Genomic DNA, 24,321 nt, shown 5'->3' with positions numbered 1-24,321 from the left:
CCTTCTTTTAGTCAAGTTGTGCCATAATTTCCTCTCGTCAACAATTCCTCTGAATATTTCTTGATTAGTTATACGATTTACCAATCGACCTTCCAGCATTCGTATGTAGCACCACTTTTAGAAAGCTTTTATTCTCTTTTTGTCTGAGGTGTTTCTCGTCCATTTTAAACTCGAAACAAATACCTTCAGCAAGGACTTTCAGACACTTCAGTTTGTTTTCGAAATTAACATATCAGATATGATTTTCATGCTATTGCCACTCTGCTTTTTATATACTGACGGAAAAAGATCACAACACAAAAAAATAAATTATGTAAAGTAATGAATTTTCGGGAAATACATTTGAATCTTGGTATCATATTCAAGTGATTAACATTTCAAGAGTCAACTGTAACATAAGCACGAGAAAAACCATTGGAAATGTGAAATGCTGGTACATTAATAATCGATGTAGCCGCCAGATTATTGAATGCAGGCATGCAAATTTTTATGCATTGTGTTGTACAGAGGCCGAATGTCAGTTTGTAGTATGGAGTTCCATGCCTATTGCACTGGTCGGGCAGTAAAGGGAATGGTTAATACTGCTTCTATATCTACATCTACATTTATACTCCGCAATCCACCCGACGGTGTGTGGTCACTGTCATTACCTCCCGTTCCTGTTCCAGTCGCGTACGGTTTGCGGGAAGAACGACTGCCGGAAAGCCTCCGTGCGCTCTCGAATCTTTCTAATTTTACATTCGTGATCTCCTCGGGGGGTATAAGTAGGGGGAAGCAATATATTCGATACCTCATCCAGAAACGCACCCTCTCGAAACCTGGACAACAAGCTACACCGCGATGCAGAGCGCCTCTCTTGCAGAGTCTGCCACTTGAGTTTGCTAAACATCTCCGTAACACTATCACGCTTACCAAATAACCCTGTGACGAAACGCGCCGCTCTTCTTTGGATCTTCTCTATCTCCTCCGTCAACCCAACCTGGTACGGATCCCACACTGATGAGCAATACTCAAGTATAGGTCGAACGAGTGTTTTGTAAGCCACCTCCTTTGTTGATGGACTACATTTTCTAAGGACTCTCCCAATAAATCTCGCTGCAATGTTTTGATGCTGCAACTTCTCTGTATACTACAGCATCATCCGCGAAAAGTCGCATGGAACTTCCGACACTATCTACTAGGTCATTTATATGTATTGTGAAAAGCAATGGTCCCATAACACTCCCCTGTGGCACGCCAGAGGTTACTTTAACGTCTGTAGACGTCTCTCCATTGATAGTGTTCTGTTTGCTAAAAACTCTTCAATCCAGCCACACAGCTGGTCTGATATTCCGTAGGCTCTTACTTTGTTTATCAGGCGACAGTGCGGAACTGTATCGAACGCCTTCCGGAAGTCAAGGAAAATAGCATCTACCTGGGAGCCTGTATCTAATATTTTCTGGGTCTTATGAACAAATAAAGCGAGTTGGGTCTCACACGATCGCTGTTTCCAGAATCCATGTTGATTCCTACAGAGTAGATTCTGGGTTTCCAAAAACGACATGATACACGAGCAAAAAACATGTTCTAAAATTCTACAACAGATCGATGTCAGAGATATAGGTCTATAGTTTTGCGCATCTGCTCGACGACCCTTCTTGAAGACTGGGACTACCTGTGCTCTTTTCCAATCATTTGGAACCTTCCGTTCCTCTAGAGACTTGCGGTACACGGCTGTTGGAAGGGAGGCAAGTTCTTTCGCGTACTCTGTGTGGAATCGAATTGGTATCCCGTCAGGTCCAGTGGACTTTCCTCTGTTGAGTGACTTCAGTTGCTTTTCTATTCCTTGGACACTTATTTCGATGTCAGCCATCTTTTCGTTTGTGCGAGGATTTAGAGAAGGAACTGCAGTGCGGTCTTCCTCTGTGAAACAGCTTTGGAAAAATGTGTTTAGTATTCCAGCTTTACGGGTGTCATCCTCTGTTTCAATGCCATCATCATCCCGGAGTGTCTGGATATACTGTTTCGATCCACTTACTGATTTAACGTAAGACCAGAACTTCCTAGGATTTTCTGCCAAGCCGGTACATAGAATTTTACTTTCGAATTCACTGAACGCTTCACACATAGCCCTCCTTATGCTAACTTTGACATCGTTTAGCTTCTGTTTGTCTGAGAGGTTTTGGCTACGTTTAAATTTGCAGTGAAGCTCTCTTTGCTTTCGCAGTAGTTTCCTAACTTGGTTGTTGAACCACGGTTGGTTTCTCCAGTCCCTCACAGTTTTACTCGGCACGTACCTGTCTAAAACGCATTTTACGATGGCCTTGCACTTTTTCCATAAACACTCAACATTGTCAGTGTCGGAACAGAAATTTTCGTTTTGATCTGTTAGGTAGTCTGAAATTAGCCTTCTATTACTCTTGCTAAACAGATAAACCTTTCTCCCTTTTTTTATATTCCTATTTACTTCCATATTCAGGAATGCTGCATCGGCCTTATGATCACTGATTCCCTGTTCTGCGCTTACAGAGTCGAAAAGTTCGGGTCTATTTGTTATCAGTAGGTCCAAGATGTTATCTGCACGAGTCGGTTCTCTGTTTAATTGCTCGAGGTAATTTTCGGATAGTGCACTCAGTATAATGCCACTGGATTCTCTGTCCCTACCACCCGTCCTAAACATCTGAGTGTCCTAGTCTATGTATGGTAAATTGAAATCTCCACCTAAGACTATAACATGCTGAAAACATTTATGTCAAATGTATTCCAGATTTTCTCTCAGTTGTTCTGCCACTAATGTTGCTGAGTCGGGAGGTCGGTAAAAGGAGCCAACTATTAACCTAGCTCGGTTGTTGAGTGTAACCTCCACCCATAATAATCCACAGGAACTGTCCACTTCTACTTCACTACAGGAGAAACTATAACTAACAGCGACAAACACGCCACCATCGGTTGCATGCAATCTATTCTTTCTAAACACCGTCTGTGCCTTTGTAATAATTTCGGCAAAATTTATCTCTGGCTTCAGCCGGCTTTCCGTACCTATAGCGATTTCAGCTTCGATGCTTTCTATCAGCGCTTGAAATTCCGGTACTTTACCAATGCAGCTTCGACAGTTTACTATTACAATACCGGTTGCTGCTTGGTCCCCGCATGTCCTGACTTTGCCCCGCATCCTTTGAGGCTGTTGCCCTTTCTGTACATGCCCGAGGCCATCTAACTTAAAAAAACCGCCAGTCCACGCCACACAATCCCTGCTACCCGTGTAGCCGCCTGCTGTGTGAAGTGGGCTCCTGACCTATCCAGCGGAACCCGAAACCCCACCACTCTGTGGCGCAAGTCGAGGAATCTGCAACCAACACGGTGGCAGAACCGTCTCAGCCTCTGATTCAGACCCTGCACTCGGCTCTGTACCAAAGGTCCGCAGTCAGTCCTGTCGACGATACTGCAGATGGTGAGCTCTGCTTTCATCCCGCTAGCGATGTGAATGACGCTGGAGTTGTCGTCCCATGACGTCACATATATGCTCGATTGGAGACAGATCTGATGATCGAGCAGGACAAGGCAACATGTCGAGGCTTTTTAGAGCATGTTGGGTTACAACAGCGGTATGTGGGCGAGCTTTACCCTGTAGGAAAACACACTCTGGAATGCTGTTCATGAATGGCAATACAACAGGTCCAATCAAAAGACTGACGTACAAATTTGCACTCATTGTTCTTGGGATAAGCACGAGAGTGCACCTGCCGTCACGTGAAATCACACCCCAGACCATAACTCCAGGTGTGGGTCCAATGCGTGTAGCAGGCAGACAGGTTGGTTGCAGGCCCTCAACTGGCCTCCTAAGCAACACAAGCCCATCACTTTCATTGAGGCAGAGCCAGCTATTGTTCAGAAAACACAACAGACCTCCACCCTGCTCTCAGATGAGCTGTCGCTTGACACTACTGAAGTCGCAAATGGCGGTTTTTTAGGGTCAGTAGAATGCGCGCTACAGGGCTCGGAGCTATCTTTGAAATAACTGATTTACAACAGATGGTTGCGTTACTGTGGTGACAACTACTGCTCAGTTTGCTGTTGCAGATGCAGTACGATCCGCCAGAGTCACACGCCGAACACTATGTTCTTCGCTCTTGATAGTGCCATATGGCCATCCGGAGCGCGGTGTTCTTGCGACTGTACACTCCCGTGATCACCGCTGCCAGCAGTCATCTACAGTGGTTACATTCGTGAGACGTCTTTCTACAGTACTGCAAAAGGAGCATTTAGTTTCTCGTTACCATGTTACACGACTTCGTTCAAGCTCAGTGGGTGTTGATAATGACGTTTTTGTTGCAATAAAGGCATTCTTGACTGACATCAATTCACCAGGTTCAATTTCGTACAACACACCAGTTACAGTGTGTATTTAAAACAAAGCTGGTTTGCATCCTGATAGTGTTGCTGCTAGAGTCACTATTAAGCGACTGACGCGAAATTTGAATAAACGTCATCTTTCAGATGAAGAAACACGCCTATAAACTCTCTTTTATGACACACAACTCCTTCTTGGTGTTTCGATTTTTTTCCGTCAGTGTGTACTTCTACGTCAGTAATTTTGGTGACGATATGGAAAAAGTTGGGTGCTACTTAGGCGTCTCAGTTTCTAAGTATCTCCTGACTACATTCCATTAATCATGTTTTATTAACACCGAATTTATAAATCTTCATAAAACACTACCATTCCTTTGAATTACTCTTCCACGCCCTTCGACGTTTCTGACAGAATTACAGCGTCATCAGCATTCCTCGAAGTTTTTATTTCTGCTCTCTGAAATTTCCAAATTTCCAATCTTCTGCTTAGTTTTCTCCCTATGCAGAGATAGCGTAGTAACCCTATCTCATTTCATTCTAATTACTGTTCGAGTTGCATGTCCGTCGATCCTTATGACTGCAGTCTGCCTTCCTTACAAGTTGTGGCTACTATCCATTCGCCCCTATATTTTACTGCTGCTGCCCTTAAAATCACTACATAATGTTAAATTACAGCGCAGAATCCATTTATTGTCATATTTATGCGTAGATGTATTTATGATTACACTAACGAGGATAACGCGGCAAGTGCCATAACATGATGTTCCAGCAGAAACTTCACTCATTGGAAGAGAGATCGAATAAGCGAACAGGTGTCTCGGATTATCAGCAGATTCTCGACCGTTTCTAAGAAAATGGTGATCAAAGTTCTCCACGTACATCAGATGCCTTTTAGCGCGCAGTCAGTTTAACCGACGTTCTGTCACAGCGGTTAGCATCACGCTTTGACACTTTCTCGCGCTGTGTTCAAAACCCAATTATTGTTTCTACTTTATTTTTATTTTATTCATTTTTCTACGTACATCCGTAGGTTATTACATGAATGTTTCTTATAATGTCAGAGGATACAAGGGCGTTATGTTAATTGTAAAATTATAACTAAGTTTCACAATAAGTGTCATAAGTTTCACAATAAGTGTCACGCATTTGCTGTATAGTAGTGTAGGTATGACATTAACAAAGGTAATCTTCTTCAATTCTCATACCTTGTATTTCATTGTATATCAAATCTTATATTAATTCCTACATTTTATTCTTATGTTTATTCTCAGGATGATTTGGAGCATTCCCTTGAACGATAACGATCGTAGAAATATTCTGAACACAGAAATTCCCCCCCCCCCCCCCCCCATGAACCATGGACCTTGCCACTGGTGGGAAGGCTTGCGTGCCTCAGCGATACAGATAGCCGTACCGTAGGTGCAACCACAATGGAGGGGTATCTGTTGAGAGGCCAGACAAACGTGTGGTTCCTGAAGAGGGGCAGCAGCCTTTTCAGTAGTTGCAAGGGCAACAGTCTGGATGGATGGCCTTGTAACACTAGCCAAAACGGCCTTGCTGTTCTGGTACTGCGAACGGCTGAAAGCAAGGGGAAAGTACAGCCGTAATTTTTCCCGAGGGTATGCAGCTTTACTGTATGATTAAATGATGATGGTGTCCTCTTGGGTAAAATATTCCAGAGGTAAAATAGTCCCTCATTCGGGCCTCCGGGCGGAGACTACTCAAGAGGACGTCGTTATCAAGAGAAAGAAAACTGGCGTTCTTTGGATCGGAGCGTGGAATGTCAGATCCCTTAATCGGGCAGGTAGGTTAGAAAACTTAAAAATGGAAATGGATAGGTTAAAGTTAGATGTAGTGGGAATTACTGAAGTTCGTTGGCAGGAGGAACAAGACTTTTGGTCAGGCGAATACAGGGCTATAAATACAAAAAGGGGTAATGCAGGAGTAGGTTTAATAATAAATAAAAAATAGGAGTGCGGGTAAGCTATTACAAACAGCATAGTGATCGCATTATTGTGGCCACGATAGACACGAAGCCCATGCCTAACACTGTAGTACTAGTTTATATGCCAACTAGCTCTGCAGATGACGAAGAAATTGAAGAAACGTATGATGAAATTATTCAGATAGTGAAGGGAGACGAAAATTTAATAGTCATGAGTGACTGGAATTCGGTAGTAGGAAAAGGGAGAGAAGGAAACGTAGTAGGTGAATACGGATTTGGGATAAGGAATCAAAGAGGAAGCCGCCTGGTAGAATTTTGCACAGAGCACAACTTAATCATAGCTACCACTTGGTTCAAGAATCATGAAAGAAGGTTGTATACATGGAAGAAGCCTGGAGATACTGACAGGTTTCAGATAGATTATCTAATGGTAAGACAGAGATTTAGGAACCAGGTTTTAAATTGTAAGACATTTCCAGGGGCAGATGTGGACTCTGACCACAATCTATTGGTTATGAACTGTAGAGTAAAACCGAAGAAACTGCAAAAAGGTGGGAATTTAAGGAGATGGGACCTGGATAAACTGAAAGAACCAGAGGTTGTAGAGAGTTTCAGGGAGAGCATAAGGGAACAATTGACAGGAATGGGAGAAAGAAGAATGGGTAGTTTTGAGCGATGAAATAGTAAAGGCAGCAGAGGATCAAGTAGGTAAAAAGACAAGGGCTAGTAGAAATCCTTGGGTAACAGAAGAAATATTGAATTTAATTGATGAAAGAAGAAAATACAAAAATGCAGTAAATGATGCAGGGAAAAAGAACTACAAACGTCTCAAAAATGAGATCGACAGGAAGTGCAAAATGGCTAAGCAGGGATAGCTAGCGGACAAATGTAAGGATGTAGAGGCTTATCTCACTAGGGGTAAGATAGATACTGCCTACAGGAAAATTAAAGAGACCTTTGGAGAAAAGAGAACCACTTGTATGAATATCAAGAGCTCAGATGGAAACCCAGTTCTAAGCAAAAAAGGGAAAGCAGAAAGATGGAAGAAGTATATAGAGGGTCTATACAAGGGCGATGTTCTTGAGGACAATATTATGGAAATGGAAGAGAATGTAGATGAAGATGAAATGGGAGATACGATAGTGCGTGAAGAGTTGGACAGAGCACTGAAATACCTAAGTCGAAACAAGGCCCCAGGAGTAGACAACATTCCATTAAAACTGCTGATAGCCTTGGTAGAGCCAGCCCTGACAAAACTCTACCATCTGGTGAGCAAGATGTATGAGACAGGCGAAATACCCTCAGACTTCAAGAAGAATATAATAATTCCAATCCCAAAGAAAGCAGGTGTTGACAGATGTGAAAATTACCGAACTATCAGTTAAATAAGCCACGGCTACAAAATACTAACACAGGGAAGGGAGCTAGACAGGGTTGTAGCCTCTACTCGATGTTATTCAATCTGTATATTGAGCAAGCAGTGAAAGAAACAAAAGAAAAATTCGGAGTAGGTATTAAAATCCATGGAGAAGAAATAAAAACTTTGAGGTTCGCCGATGACATAATTTTGTCAGAGACAGCAAAGGACTTGCAAGAGCAGTTAAACGGAATGGAGAGTGTCTTGAAAGGAGGATATAAGATGAACATCAACAGAAGCAAAACGAGGATAATGGAATGTAGTCGAATTAAGTCAGGTGATGCTGAGGGAATTAGATTAGGAAATGAGACACTTAAAGCAGTAAAGGAGTTTTGCTATTTGGGGAGCAAAATACCTGATGATGGTCGAAGTAGAGAGGATATAAAATGCAGACTGTCAATGGCAAGGAAAGCGTTTCTGAAGAAGAGCAATTTTTTAACATCTAGTATAGATTGAGTGTCAGGAAGTCGTTTCTGAAAGTATTTTTATGGAGTGTAGCTATGTATGGAAGTGAAACATGGACGATAAATAGTTTAGACAAGTAGAGAATAGAAGCTTTCGAAATGTGGTGCTACAGAAGAATGCTGAAGATTAGATGGGTAGATCAGATAACTAATGAGGAGGTATTGAATAGGATTGGGGAGAAGAGAAGTTCGTGGCACAGCTTGACTGGAAGAAGGGATCGGTTGGTAGGACATGTTCTGAGGCTTCAAGGGATCACCAATTTAGTATTGGAGGGCAGCGTGGAGGGTAAAAATCGTAGAGGGAGACCAAGAGATGAATACAGCAAGCAGATTCAGAAGGATGTAGGTTGCAGTAGATGAAGAAGTTTGCACAGGATAGAGTATCATGGAGAGCTGCATCAAACCAGTCTCAGAACTGAAGACCACAACACAACAACAACACACAGAAATTCTGTACACGTTGAGCATCGCACGGTCGCATTTCATCGAATGAATCTCACTCCGGAAAGAAACGTCGTTGAAATTTCTGAAGATTTCTCGCGTTGGCAATGATTTCGCGGAAAACCAACCATAACAGAACATTTTTTTAGAAAATTGGCGCTCGCAATTGATTATGAATCTACGCATGTATCTTTATTGGGTAGATTCTAGTTGATATGCCTTTGTTGTGCAATGAGGGTAGAGCAATTCTGCAGTTTCCAGATGAAATGTTGTATTTACAAGTAAAGGTATACGTCACAGGGTTGACAGAGGGGCTTATACTTCGGAGGAAGTACTTTCAACTAATAGGTTGGTATTCCATCTTCATCCAAGAATTTCTCGTCATATAACAAAGGATCGCTCTGTCCACCCCATGAATCAATCATGAACAAGATTGCCTCTGTTTTAACTCATGGTGCCATAACTTTATTCAAGAACTAATTGTGTGTTTCTTTTGTCAGCTTCTGGGATTTGCGGCGTTTACGTACACGTTCGGATGTTGTTCCATTAGTTGGTTCGCCTATTGTTGCAACGTTTTGAAGACAGATGAAGACTTTTGGCGGACGTTTTCCGGCAGTGTTATATCTTATTGGGCGACATATGAATGTGTCAAGTCATGTAATTGCTTGACAGCAAGTTTCGTGACTTTTTTACCTCAATGCGACAATGTTCGTTTAGTGGTGATGTGATAATCGCATCCAGTTCGATCCACATTAATCACAAAATCATGGTCGAAGTGCGGAATTTAGCAGACGTGAGATGTCGAAAAGTCTTCGAACGTACATTTTACCTTTGTGCTAACATATATGGTAAATTGTCCGCGCCGAACACTACGCTTTGCCTTGGAGGTACCACCACGTTTGTGAATGTTTCAATCCAAAATTTTCGAATTGTTGCCGCCATCGCACATTGCCGCAACGTTCCGGCTGTAACCAGCTGCCCGTTCTTTATGGCTTCTTCCAAATGATCGTAGGCCCACGAATCGTTTATTTTATATTTTTGGTAGTTTCTTCCACCCTTCTTCACTTGATTTTTCCATCGCCATACCTGTTTATTATTTTCTAGTTTGCATCCGCTTTTCGACGTGATCGATTTCAATGTAATTTTGGATGACGTTCAGCAATGTTATTGCCTTTACCCGTAAGCAAAAATTAAAGACTGTTCTTGTATCTCATAAGTCGCTGCCAAAAATTTTGACATTGCATGTGTCTCGTGAATACATTTAAATAATTGTATATTTCAATTTACCTTCGATTCTAGTGGAACTTTGTCGATTTCTGACTTATCTTCAATTTTTTCTCGTGAACTGAAAGGCTTTTCTTCGACAACAGCACTTGGAGTGCGCTCCTCACCTACTTCATCCGTAGTCAAGAGTTCATCTTACTGTTGATAAGATCGATGATTTTCTCCGCCGTTTATTTACCCAAGATTTTAGATAGGCTGGATGTCATTGTTTGTGTTTTATTATTTTCATCCAATTTCTCTAACAGTTCAATACAGTAGTAAACTGCATTGGTGATTTCTCATGTTGTTTCAGGACTCGCATTGTCATACTCGTTTGAATAACCACAGATTTTTCCGTAATACTCTCGTCCTGAAGATCGCTTTGGGTGATCCCTGCTATTGGCTCGGCTTCGTTATTTTCTTGTCTGAATTTTGCTGGAGGCTCCATTGCTGTCTGTTCTCTTTGAGAACTAATTCGAAAATGAAATGTTTGTCTCACTGATTCCCTCAAGTAGACAAAACCAGGTGAATAGGTTAGAAATTGTTGAAAACAACATCACCCTTGCAGGCTGCAGGAATAAGTGGATCTACTTGTTGGCCGACCGAACCCTGTTTCTCGGGAACAGATATGCAGTACCACCAATATTACTATCGATACACACTACAGAAATTTCACCGATACCAATTTCAGATATGTTTCGCTTTCATTTATAGTTTTACACATTCGTTTAGTAATCTTCTACGGACATGGACAGGTAAATGAAAATAAATAAATAAATAAATACACTAATGCTCATAAATTAAGGATAATTACAGAATGTGGTGCCACACAACTTGGCACTACACATAACTGGCGCTAATAGCATAGGCACATAGGGAACACACACGACACAGATCTGTAAGTCCACGGTATTGGTGATAAGTTGAGAGAACCGTCCCGAAACACATGTACTACATAACGCCACTATTTCCTGCGAATGTACCCGACATCAATATGGGATATGATCACCATGCACACGTACACAGGCTGCACAACGGGTTGGCATACTCTGGATCAGGTGGTCGAGCAGCTGCTGGGGTATAGCCTTCCTTTCTTGCACCAGTGCCTGTCGGAGCTCCTGAAGTGTCGTAGGGGTTTGAAGACGTGCAGCGATACGTCGACCGAGAGCATCCCAGACGTGCTCGTTGGGGTTTAGGTCTGGAGAACAGGCGGGCCACTCCATTCGCCTGATATCTTCTGTTTCAAGGACTCCTCCACAATGGCAGCTCGGTGGGGCCGTGCGTTATAATCCATCAGGAGAAAGTTGGGACCCACTGCAACCCTGAAAAGGCGGACATACTGGTGCAAAATGACGTCCCAATACACCTGACCTCTTGCAGTTCCTCTGTCAAAGACTTGCAGGGGAGTACGTGCACCAATCATAACCCCACACCATCAAATCACAACTTCCATACAGGTCCCTTTCAAGGACATTAAGGGGTTGGTATCTGGTTCCTGGTTCACACCAGATGGAAACCCGGCGAGAATCACTATTCAGACTATACCTGGACTCGTCCTTGAGCATAACCTGGGACCATTGTTCCAATGACCATGTACTGTGTTCTTGACACCAGGCTGTACGGGCTGTCCTGTGACCAGGGATCAGTGGAATGCACCTTGCAGGTCTACAGGCAAATAAACCATGTCTGTTCAGTCGTCTGTAGACTGTGTGTCTGGCGACAACTGTTCCGGTGGCTGCGGTAAGGTCCCGAGCAAGGCTACCTACAGTACTCCGTGGCCGTCTGCGGGCACTGATGGTGAGATATCGGTATTTCTTGTGGCGTTGTACACTGTGGACGTCCCGTACTGTAGCGCCTGGACACGTTTCTTGTCTGCTGGAATCGTTACCATAATCTTGAGATCACACTTTGTGGCACACGGAGGGCTCGTGCTACGACCTGCTGTGTTTGAGCAGCCTCCAGTCGCCCTAGTATTCTACCCCTCATAACGTCATCAATATGTGTTCTTTGAGCCATTTTCAAGACACAGTCACCATTAGCACGTCTGAAAATGTCTGCACACTTACTCGCTGCACCTTACTGTGACATGCACCAACACACCTCTGCGTATGTGGACTGCTGCCATCGCCACCGTGCGACGACCACAGGTCAAATGCACCGCATGGTCATACCCCGAGATGATTTAAACCCGCAAACCGCCCACCAGAGCGTTGTTTCACCATGTATCAGCATTATTCTTAATTTATGAGCATGAGTGTAGGTAAAAACAATAATCGGGTTTCGAAATTGTGAAGCAGCTGTGTCACCACTTCGACTGAAATGGTTATGCGCTAAAACACATAAAGTATACTGCAAACTTTAAACGTCGTTTCCAGAAACGGTCGAGTATTTACAGCAGCGTTTCCCAATCTGAGTTCCGTGTAACAGTAGTGCTCCATGGTGAAAAACTGTTAAGAACATGGCATTATTTTTTGACATGTTGATGGTTCTATATATTTTTTAAAATTTTTCTTGTGATTTCTGTGTCATTAGTTATGATAGCTATGATTTAACTTTTTCTTGTTTTTCAAAATTCTATTAACCTTCCAAATAAACAAGGTGTTCCATCAAAATGTTCTATTGAGGAGAAGTTTGGGAACCCCAGATCTGCGGATAAAGCTAGACACGTGTTCGCTTATTTTGAGCCCTTTTCCGCTGAGCGAAGTCTCTAGGAAATGGGGTTATGGCACTTACCGTGTTCTCCTCCTAAGCTAATGGTTGTAAGATCAGTAAATCCAAACCCGCTGAAATAAGTATCTGTGTTGGGCCAGCTGGCACGAGATGGGCGTGTACGACCTGCCGACGTGCATCGAGCACATCCTGCGGGTGACGGGCCAGAAGCGGCTGTTCTACATCGGCTACTCGCAGGGCACCACCGCCTTCTTCGTCATGGGCTCCGAGCGGCCAGACATGTGCCCCAAGGTGCGCGCCATGCTCGCCATGGCGCCCATCGCCTTCATGAGCCACGTGCGCAGCCCGCTCATCCGCATGGCCGCCAGGTTCGACGGCATGCTCACTGTATGTGCACCGTTTCACTCACTCAATTATCTCAACTTCTGTCCTTCCTAGACTGCCGGAAAAAAACAGTGCATCTGGAAATACGACGTTGTATTTGAGCCGATAACGTATATTCCGCCTGGGGGGAACAGCAGATGTACTGATAAAGGTTTCGACGTCGTCCACCAGCAGATAGAGTACTGGCGTAGCTACCAGAGAGCGGTGTCTTACCCTTAATAGGAAATGCTCACAGTAGGAAGGCTCTGTGTGGTGGAAACGTCAGGAGCAAGCAGGCAATCGTGCAATGGAGACGCGTTCGTGCTTCCTACAGTCAAATGAGCGAGTTTGAAAGGGGTCAAAATGTGGCTTTCTGAGTGGCGGGATGGTCCTTTCGGAGGATCGTAACACATTGTGAGAAAATGGAACGGCTACAGCCGTCCTTAAGATTTTATTTATTAAGTGGCAACAAGTTTCGGAGGTTCAATGCGCCATCTTCAGGCTGTAGTTTATGTGGAAGGAGTAGACGCAATCCCTATATATATTGCATCAGTGCCGAGGATAACTGGTTACACAGACTATCTGAAAACCTAGGAGAGCTGACACCAACATTTTCAGGTAGTCTGCATAGCCACTTATGCTGGTCACTGATGCGATATACACTCCTGGAAATTGAAATAAGAACACCGTGAATTCATTGTCCCAGGAAGGGGAAACTTTATTGACACATTTCTGGGGTCAGATACATCACATGATCACACTGACAGAACCACAGGCACATAGACACAGGCAACAGAGCATGCACAGTGTCGGCACCAGTACAGTGTATATCCACCTTTCGCAGCAATGCAGGCTGCTATTCTCCCATGGAGACGATCGTAGAGATGCTGGATGTAGTCCTGTGGAACGGCTTGCCATGCCATTTCCACCTGGCGCCTCAGTTGGACCAGCGTTCGTGCTGGACGTGCAGACCGCGTGAGACGACGCTTCATCCAGTCCCAAACATGCTCAATGGGGGACAGATCCGGAGATCTTGCTGACCAGGGTAGTTGACTTACACCTTCTAGAGCACGTTAGGTGGCACGGGATACATGCGGACGTGCATTGTCCTGTTGGAACAGCAAGTTCCCTTGCCGGTCTAGGAATGGTAGAACGATGGGTTCGATGACGGTTTGGATGTACCGTGCACTATTCAGTGTCCCCTCGACGATCACCAGTGGTGTACGGCCAGTGTAGGAGATCGCTCCCCACACAATGATGTCGGGTGTTGGCCCTGTGTGCCTCGGTCGTATGCAGTCCTGATTGTGGCGCTCACCTGCACGGCGCCAAACACGCATACGACCATCATTGGCACCAAGGCAGAAGCAACTCTCATCGCTGAAGACGACACGTCTCCATTCGTCCCTCCATTCACGCCTGTCGCGACACCACTGGAGGCGGGCTGCACGATGTTGGGGCGTGAGCGGAAGACGGCCTAACGGTGTGCGGGACCGTAGCCCAGCTTCATGGAGACGGTTGCGAATGGTCCTCGCCGATACCCCAGGAGCAACAGTGTCCCTAATTTGCTGGGAAGTGGCGGTGCGGTCCCCTACGGCACTGCGTAGGATCCTACGGTCTTGGCGTGCATCCGTGCGTCGTTGCGGTCCGGTCCCAGGTCGACGGGCACGTGCACCTTCCGCCGATCACTGGCGACAACATCGATGTACTGTGGAGACCTCACGCCCCACGTGTTGAGCAATTCTGCGGTACGTCCACCCGGCCTCCCGCATGCCCACTATACGCCCTCGCTCAAAGTCCGTCAACTGCACATACGGTTCACGTCCACGCTGTCGCGGCATGCTACCAGTGTTAAAGACTGCGATGGAGCTCCGTATGCCACGGCAAACTGGCTGACACTGACGGCGGCGGTGCACAAATGCTGCGCAGCTAGCGCCATTCGACGGCCAACACCGCGGTTCCTGGTGTGTCCGCTGTGCCGTGCGTGTGATCATTGCTTGTACAGCCCTCTCGCAGTGTCCGGAGCAAGTATGGTGGGTCTGACACACCGGTGTCAATGTGTTCTTTTTTCCATTTCCAGGAGTGTATATAGGGATTGTGTCAAAACCTTTCTCGTCAACTACAGCCTGAGGAAGGCGCATTGAAGCGCCGAAACTGGTTGCGACTTAATAATTAAAACCATAACGATAGCTGTAGGTGCTTCATTTTCTCACAAGACCTCCTGTAAAAAGGATGGACGCACAAAAAGAGTTGTCACACGAGTTGGACGCGCTAATCCAGTTGTGGTACGGTGCTGATATAGTGATCACGTGAATATTTTCAAACGCATAGACTATATTCTGGATGTCCACGCAGCATACGAGATGTGACAACAAAGTAATGAGACTGATTTTCTTTGCAAGATGTGGCAAGCCTGCAGGTTTGCGTAGGCACAATATCTTTGACCTTGGTCTATAAGCTGCTTCTAGTCCAAGCAGCACATCGATGTAACTGCTCAGTCGTGAGTTGTGCTGTACAAGTTAATAATTCATGTTTGTGTCTCTCTCGTCAAGGAAATGGAACCGCATAATATTGCGCAATGGTTTGCCATTTCTTTTTGTGTTAACTTGGGTGAAAACGCGATGCCGGCTGAAGTGGCCGTGCGGTTAAAGGCGCTGTAGTCTGGAACCGCAAGACCGCTACGCTCGCAGGTTCGAATCCTGCCTCGGGCATGGATGTTTGTGATGTCCTTAGGTTAGTTAGGTTTAACTAGTTCTAAGTTCTAGGGGACTAATGACCTCAGCAGTTGAGTCCCATAGTGCTCAGAGCCATTTTTGAAAACGCGACGGCAACTTATTGTAAGCTTCAGAAGTCTTTTGGAGAGGAGGTTATGTCAAGGGCTCAAGTTTTTCGCTGACATAAAATGTTTAGTGAAGGCGGAACGAATGCTGAAGATGAAGACCGCTGTGGACGACCATCTACCTCACGGACGGATGCAAACTAGGCCAGGGTGCGTGAACTCGTACGATCTGATCGAAGATTATCTATGAAAATGATTGTAGAAGAACTGAACATCAATCGAGAAAGGTTTCGTCTAATAATAATTGAAGATCTTGGTACGAGAAAGCTTTGTGCAAAAATGGTCCCCAAAAATCTCACACCATAACAGCGAGAAATACGGAAAAATGTGACAGCCGATCTGTTAAAGCAAACGGAAATCAATCCAGAATTGTTGACCCGTGTTATCACTGTTGTTTTTTCCACTAAGATCCAAAGACTAAACGCCAAAGTTCGCAATGGTGCTCAAAGACATCACCGAGACCAAAAAAAGCTCGCATGTCAAAGTCAAAAGTGAAATGCATGCTTGTGTGCTTCTTTGATTCCAAGGGAATTGTTCATAAAGAGTGGGTGCCTCCTGGAAAACAGCTAACCAATATTACTAGAAAGAAATTTTAGAAATACTTCATAAAAGAGTTCTTCGTGTCCCTGCCAACATTGCTGATAATTGGATTCTGCATCACGACAATGCGCCATCCCATACTGCTCTATCAGTATAGCAATTTTTAACCTCAAAACAAATTTCAGCACTACCACAGCCACCTTATTCATCAGATATCGCTCCGTGCGACTTTTTTATATTTCAAAGAGTCAAAACAGCGGTCATGGGACACCATTTTCAAACAACACAAGATGTCCAAAAAGCCGTGACGAGGGTCTTGGAGGATGTTACAGAAGATGAGTTCCATAAATGTTACCATCAATGGTAGAAGCGCTGGAAAAAGTGTGTGCAATCAGAAGGGAACTACACTCCTGGAAATTGAAATAAGAACACCGTGAATTCATTGTCCCAGGAAGGGGAAACTTTATTGACACATTCCTGGGGTCAGATACATCACATGATCACACTGACAGAACCACAGGCACATAGACACAGGCAACAGAGCATGCACAATGTCGGCACTAGTACAGTGTATATCCACCTTTCGCAGCAATGCAGGCTGCTATTCTCTCATGGAGACGATCGTAGAGATGCTGGATGTAGTCCTGTGGAACGGCTTGCCATGCCATTTCCACCTGGCGCCTCAGTTGGACCAGCGTTCGTGCTGGACGTGCAGACCGCGTGAGACGACGCTTCATCCAGTCCCAAACATGCTCAATGGGGGACAGATCCGGAGATCTTGCTGGCCAGGGTAGTTGACTTACACCTTCTAGAGCACGTTGCGTGGCACGGGATACATGCGGACGTGCATTGTCCTGTTGGAACAGCAAGTTCCCTTGCCGGTCTAGGAATGGTAGAACGATGGGTTCGATGACGGTTTGGATGTACCGTGCACTATTCAGTGTCCCCTCGACGATCACCAGTGGTGTACGGCCAGTGTAGGAGATCGCTCCCCACACCATGATGTCGGGTGTTGGCCCTGTGTGCCTCGGTCGTATGCAGTCCTGATTGTGGCGCTCACCTGCACGGCGCCAAACACGCATACGACCATCATTGGCACCAAGGCAGAAGCGACTCTCATCGCTGAAGACGACACGTCTCCATTCGTCCCTCCATTCACGCCTGTCGCGACACCACTGGAGGCGGGCTGCACGATGTTGGGGCGTGAGCGGAAGACGGCCTAACGGTGTGCGGGACCGTAGCCCAGCTTCATGGAGACGGTTGCGAATAGTCCTCGCCGATACCCCAGGAGCAACAGTGTCCCTAATTTGCTGGGAAGTGGCGGTGCGGTCCCCTACGGCACTGCGTAGGATCCTACGGTCTTGGCGTGCATCCGTGCGTCGCTGCGGTCCGGTCCCAGGTCGACGGGCACGTGCACCTTCCGCCGACCACTGGCGACAACATCGATGTACTGTGGAGACCTCACGCCCCACGTGTTGAGCAATTCGGCGGTACGTCCACCCGGCCTCCCGCATGCCCACTATACGCCCTCGCTCAAAGTCCGTCAACTGCACATACGGTTCACGTCCACGCTGTCGCGGCATGCTACCAGTGTTAAAGACTGCGACGGAGCTCCGTATGCCACGGCAAACTGGCTGACACTGACGGCGGCGGTGCACAAATGCTGCGCAGCTAGCGCCATTCGACGGCCAACACCGCGGTTCCTAGTGTGTCCGCTGTGCCGTGCGTGTGATCATTGCTTGTACAGCCCTCTCGCAGTGTCCGGAGCAAGTATGGTGGGTCTGACACACCGGTGTCAATGTGTTCTTTTTTCCATTTCCAGGAGTGTACTTTGAAGAAGACGACACTAAACTTGACTAAAACGGTAAGTAACATTTTTTTCACATCAGTCTCATTACCTTATTGTCGCACCTCGTAGATGCCCGCCAGCATCGACAATTTGCAAGGGCAGTGTGGCAGATCGTAAAGCTACCGCAGCACAGATAAGACAGCTTGTCAGGCCAGACGTGTCAACACGAACTGTTGGGAACCGGTTATTACCAGCCGTGAGACTAGCGACATGCACAGCTCTAGCTCGTCCTCGCCACAAAACCGACATGCACGGCTCGACTGCCGCCGCCAGAAGATCACTTGGAAGGTAAAATGAAGCCTCGTGGCCTGCAGCGATGAGAGCAGATTCTACCTGCACGCAATGACGGTCGTTTACTCGTACGACGTAAGCCTGGCGAGCACTGTCTTGTAGACTGCACTCGTCCGAGACATACTGGCTCCACCGCAGGCCTTTTGGTCTGGGGTGCGATAAGCTACAACTCTCGTTCACCTTTGGGGTTTCTGGAGGGGACGCTAACCAGCGATGGGTCGTGCAGAACGTTGTTCGACCCATTCTTTTGCCGGTCTTGCAACAGAAAGATTATGTGTCTCCAATCGATCACATGTTGAATATGATGGGGTGGGAGGTGACTCGTACACTGAGCGAGGTAGTGCAGTGGGAAGCAGACTAGACTCACATTCAGGAGGATGACGCTTGAAACCCGCGTCCGCGCATCCTGATTTTGGTTTTCCGTGATTTCCCTAAATCGCTTCAGACAAATGTCACGACGGTTGCTTTGAAAGGCACAGCCGGTTTCCTTCCCCATCCTTCCCTACTCCGTTTCTAATTACCTCTTTGCCGACAGGACGTTAAACACTAGTCTCCTCCACTCTTCTCCCTCCAAGTGACTCGTGCGACTCGTCAGCTAACAACTCACACAGAACTACTTGAACAGATCGAGCAGGCGTGGCATAACGTATCCGAGGACAGTATTTGCCATCTCTACGATTGAATGGCTGCCAGAAGCAGAGCCTTAATTGCCGCCCGTGGAGGCTACATCACGTAGTAATATGGGTGTTGCAAGAGCAGTAGATACTTTGTACCTTAAAACCGCTTGTGCTGCTTATCTGTAAATGTAATCAGTGAACATTCTCCATATGCACTGTTGCAACATTTGCACGCATTTATTTTCCGGCAGTGTATATATACTGGCCAAAACTGTACCAACAATCATTGGAGATTACCTGATGAAATCTGCGGATAGTGTTCTGTCTAGAGTATTGTAATAATTCAAAAAGACTAGAGCCGGAGGCTGGTAAATGAAAACTACTCAACGCATCGCAATGTCATTGCCTACGGAAGAAGCTTTGATCCATGTAAGAGTGCTGAGGGCCCCAGATACGCCACTAGAGGGACATGGAGATGGACCGTCCACGGCAATCAGTAGAGCTGGTAGCAGAAAATGGGGACTTCAGAAGAACAGCAAAGGGATGTAATATGTTACCTGAGAGACGGAGCTTTATCAAACAATGCCACAAATGTACGAAGACTACTTCATGTTCGTTGCAAGAGTCAAGGCGTGGCACAGGCGATTCATGGAAAGACGGATGCCTTTGGTCCACGACTCACGAACTGGAACGCCAGACCTTATTGCTGACACCATTGTCCGTAGGTGGAGTGCAGGGATGGGAAAAACCGACCGTATAAAATCGATACCAGTGTTTTAGTTCGGAAAACCGGTATTTTTAGGTATTTGTTGGTCTCGGTTATAGCATGTGTTTCTATCTTTTACTAATAACTGGGCAAAATACCGAGATATTAATTAGCTGTAGCAGCAGAGATAAACTTTCTCGTTTCCAAACTTCATTTTACAAATTTTTCATTAGTAAAATCTGCATTACTTGAAACTATTGCGTCATTACACTATAGAAAATGGGAGAAGCTATCAGTGTTGTTTTAATGACAATGCCGACAGAAACGAGCAACAAACACATAGCATAAGAATTGGTGCAGCTTTGCTGAGACAATAATTTACCTTTTACCATGTGGCGTGGCCTATTAGATGGTGCGCATGTACTGGCAGTGTGCAATACTTGTCCCATTTGATCTAAATGGTAATTTCTCACTGTCGTTGTAGGAAATCTGTTGTATATGAGAATGGCACCAATCCTAGTATGGAAATATTATCCTAGTTGATTTAGCAATGAAGTACAATGTTTCATTTGCTTTAAAAAATTTAAAACAGAAGAGGCCACCAGAAAATGTCACCTAATATAACGAGAAAACTTAAAACTTGACAGGTCGTTCAACGAGTACAATTAAATAGAAAGCAGCTGATTTGTTGCCTGTGTCTAGATAATATACCTTTACCTGCTTCTAGCCTTTGAAAATGGACAAATTAACACGAAAAACAGAGTTCTTCAAGCTCAGTTTCCATCCTTTAGCACTGATGCTCAATTAGTAGTATGATCCCCGATTACAAAACGATTTTTGAACATACTTTGAAAAAATTAGAATCAGTAGAAGAGTACTGACGATTTTTTGTACTAGTCAACCACTTATAACTTTTCTAGAAAAGCAGTGAACAGTGGACCGATAAGTTTTCTTATATTTTCCTATTTAATTCATTATTTTGAATCTATATTTCTTGAAATTGAAGTAATCAAATTTTTTTAATCTGTTCGCTTTTTACGTTTATCATACGAAATAACAGGAACAAAAACCTAAAATATATTATTTCAGAAACTGGTTATTTTGAGTGGTTGCAACACTCCGGTTGAAATGGTGTTGAAGCAAACCAATATAACCGAAAACAGGTTGTTTCAGTAATAACCGCCATCCCTAGTGGAACCCCTCATTTTTGAAGACCAGCGAGTTATGGGAGTAGCCATTGTCCCAGAGGTCGGATTGAGCGTCAGAATTCCAACAGATGTTCAATGCTATCTGTTCACTTGTGACATTCTTCGATGAATTTCCATTCCCCGTACTCGTTCCGCTGTAAGAAGACGCAATACACTCCTTTGCTCTTCTTCTGAAGCCTCTGTCTCTCTGTATTCAGCATTAGCGAATGTGCGAAATGCTGGCAGGAACTCCGTGTCCACTCTGTAGTCACGTGGGTGTGCGCCCTTGTCCCTCTTAAACGCAAGTTCGGGGCCACAGTATCTTCATAGGTTCCACACCTTCTTCTGTAGACAAAGGTATTACTATCCCTTCAGCGGTTCACATTTTACAGCATGTGACTCATTTCTTTATGAATGACCCTAATATTTTAGATTACAGTATTACTACTGGAAAAGAAGAAAGTATTTTCACTTTTCTAAACATGCCCTCCATTTATTGCTTTAACTGACGACTCACCCTCACGATGTTCTATAGTGGTCAAAAAAATGTGGTAGTAGTAACTTGCGAAATACAAAACTTGAATTTAGAATGAAATAATTTTAGGTAAAGTAAGAAAATTAAGAAGAAAAAGAAATAATACAAAAGAATCGTTATAAATATTTTAGTATACAACCAATAATGTTGGGATGTCTCCTGGCTGTCTAAGTTTATCCTACGTAACATGCAGATCAAAAGCACTGACTGTAAAAATATAAAAACAAATGGAGTGGTTTTTCTGATGTATTGTGTTTCTACAGTGACTGTTTTGTTTCACACCACACCGCACCTTAAAGCAGATAAATTGTTTAAGCCAAAATTACAATTTGAACATTGTTATGGCTATGCCTCAAATTAATTAATTCTATGTGTGTGTGTGTGTGTGTGTGTGTGTGTGTGTGTGTGTGTGTGTGTGTGTGTGTGTGTGTGTGTGTCTATTTACATTATGTTTCACTTACGTTTTCTTTTTGCTCATCTTCATCATTGTCAAACACTGTATACTGAGTTGTCATTTATATTGTTTTTGTAGAATTTGATTTTCAGCTGAGCTTATTCCTTGTAAATTTAAGTAGAAAATTCAGAAAGAGGGTCCGACCTTCTTAGCCAGGCAGTTCTTTGAATTTCCGTTTGTTGAAACCGTGCGGTAAATGTGATGTGAATGTCAGGAGATATTAATGATTATATGTCAGCGGCTGTGTTAGTCCTTTAAGCGTTATCGAGGGTGCACACGTAGTATTCTACTCTGTATACGTGAAGTAGTATTACTAGAGACTGAATTTAGCAACAAATTGAGCATCTCAGAACATTTATTTAACAGAAGAGGTATTTTTATAAACAAAAGATTTTACTTGATCGTGAAAAGAAAAAGAAAGATTTTCTCAAATGAACAAGGTAGCTCTTAAACAAGAGGTGGAAGTTTTAAGCAAACCATAACAGGTAACTACATTATGTGTGAAATAAGCCAAATGGAATACGTCGAAAGACATAAACGGTCAACAATATTAGTATCAAGGAAACCTTAAAAAACTTCTGATGGTTGGGTACCACATTTTTCTCAGTTATGATGGCACGATAACTAAGAAACGAGAGAAATTTGTGCAATTATTCCAAGACTTCTTTAAATGTTTGTACTGTTCAAGATAATGACATTTTGGAAGTAATGTCAGAGGAAGTGTATACCGCAATTGGACATATGAAAGAAGAAACAGAAATCTTTATTATACCTTAATAAAAATTAATACAAGAAGTGCTTCGAAAAATTTTTACCGATTGTTATCCAAATCACGAATAGTGATGTAGCCACCAACTTCTGTTAACCGACTGTTATCCAAATCGAACAATAATGTAATCACACATTTCACAAGCTTGGGGACAGAAAAGACGTTAAAAATTAAAGATCAATCAGTATTCTTTCAGTAATCTTCATCATATTCGGTAAAGTTATCGGCAGAAACATAAAAAATCAAATCAGATTTTTATCAGGCGGAGGAAAGCTAGTTTCAGAAGTGAATGTAGCACAAAGGATTACTTGTAAGTCTGAAACTAAATTGCATGCAATAATTGTAAATTACCACTTTGCTTACAGTTCATAGATTTCGGGAAGTTTTTGACTCACTTTCAACAAAACGTTTACAAACAAGCGTTGAGAAACAAGACAGTAATCCAACGGCTGTAAGAATGTCTACACCAATGGTACAGTCGCACTGATGTTATCGTCATATATTAAAAAGTGATAGATGAATCAGGTAAGAACAATCAACATCACGAAAGCTTATTCAGTTCAGTCAAGGGAGATTCCGGCAACGTTTGTACTATCTCAACAAGATCACATCTTTTTCACGTGAATGCGGCAGTTTCTACGGCTGCCACAGAAGGTATCAAGAATTACGAAACTAATTGTGTCTGAAAATGCTTTACAGCAAACATTAGAACTCCTTTAGCAGCAAAAGACACGAAAGTGTATAGCTGTATACGAGTTGATAACTGAGGATTAAATAAGAATATGAGAAAAGAGAATTTTTTTGCTCTAAAACATAGTAATATCATAATATCCTTAGATCATTGACGTAAGTTCAATTTCATTGGATGTAACATATAATTGTAGCATTTTATGGTTCTGAGGCTAGCTGTATGGGTGATGCCGTAAAGCCGCTAATTAATTTAAAAAAGTTCAAACAGGATCAGAGAAATTTTTTCGATTTGCTGAGAACACTACACGTTTTACTGCTAGTGCAGATGAACTTCAGAAACAGCTGCAAGGCATTAATTGATAAGTTTTGAAACCAAGGTAGAAAACTGATTGCAGTAAGACTAAAATAACATACAAAAGAATGAATGTACAGGAAATGAAATGAACAGTATACTTAAAATGTCCTGTAGTGTCTTCTACAAGCCAAAGACCACTTTCACAAATATGTTTCAGACATATCCGAAATGGAAGGTTTACCGGCAATATACATTGCCCGTTCTTACTTAATAAATATCGACCTGTTCGCCATACAGGAGAAATACTGAATCTCAAGGGACATGGTGTTTGGTTTTGATTTGCTGGGTATCACATACGACCTATACTATGGCGCAGCGACGTATTTAAAATAAAATGCTGAAAATATGTCTTTCATTGTCACTTCTACTGACAGCAGTGTTCATGAAGTAATTGTGAAACTCGGCGAGATCGCAGTCGATAATGTCTACAAGCCTCCACATGCACTGGGCCAAAACATGTGTTGAACACACATCTCCACCCATAAAAAAAATATATACACACATCAAAAAGTTTTGCATCACCATGGTTCCCAGAACTCCTGAAGATGGACGTTGACTGTGGATATTGTATCAAAAACACAGTCCCTTTGACTGTTCAGA

The 24,321-nt window shown here is 43.9% G+C and overlaps 1 protein-coding gene across 1 annotated transcript in view; it reads left to right on the top strand.

The window, feature by feature from the left end:
* Nucleotides 1-24,321, top strand: part of LOC124805681 (lipase 3-like) — a 164,031-nt gene that overhangs the window by 51,090 nt on the left and 88,620 nt on the right. The window contains exon 5 of the mRNA XM_047266249.1: nucleotides 12,670-12,916. Within this exon, the coding sequence (XP_047122205.1) occupies nucleotides 12,670-12,916 (247 nt within the window). The remainder of the gene's footprint in view (nucleotides 1-12,669; nucleotides 12,917-24,321) is intronic.

Source organism: Schistocerca piceifrons, chromosome 7 (assembly GCF_021461385.2).
Source record: "Schistocerca piceifrons isolate TAMUIC-IGC-003096 chromosome 7, iqSchPice1.1, whole genome shotgun sequence".
Classification (NCBI taxonomy): domain Eukaryota; kingdom Metazoa; phylum Arthropoda; class Insecta; order Orthoptera; family Acrididae; genus Schistocerca; species Schistocerca piceifrons.
Note: the sequence above shows the minus strand (reverse complement) of the source record. Positions and strands in the feature narration are given on the sequence as shown.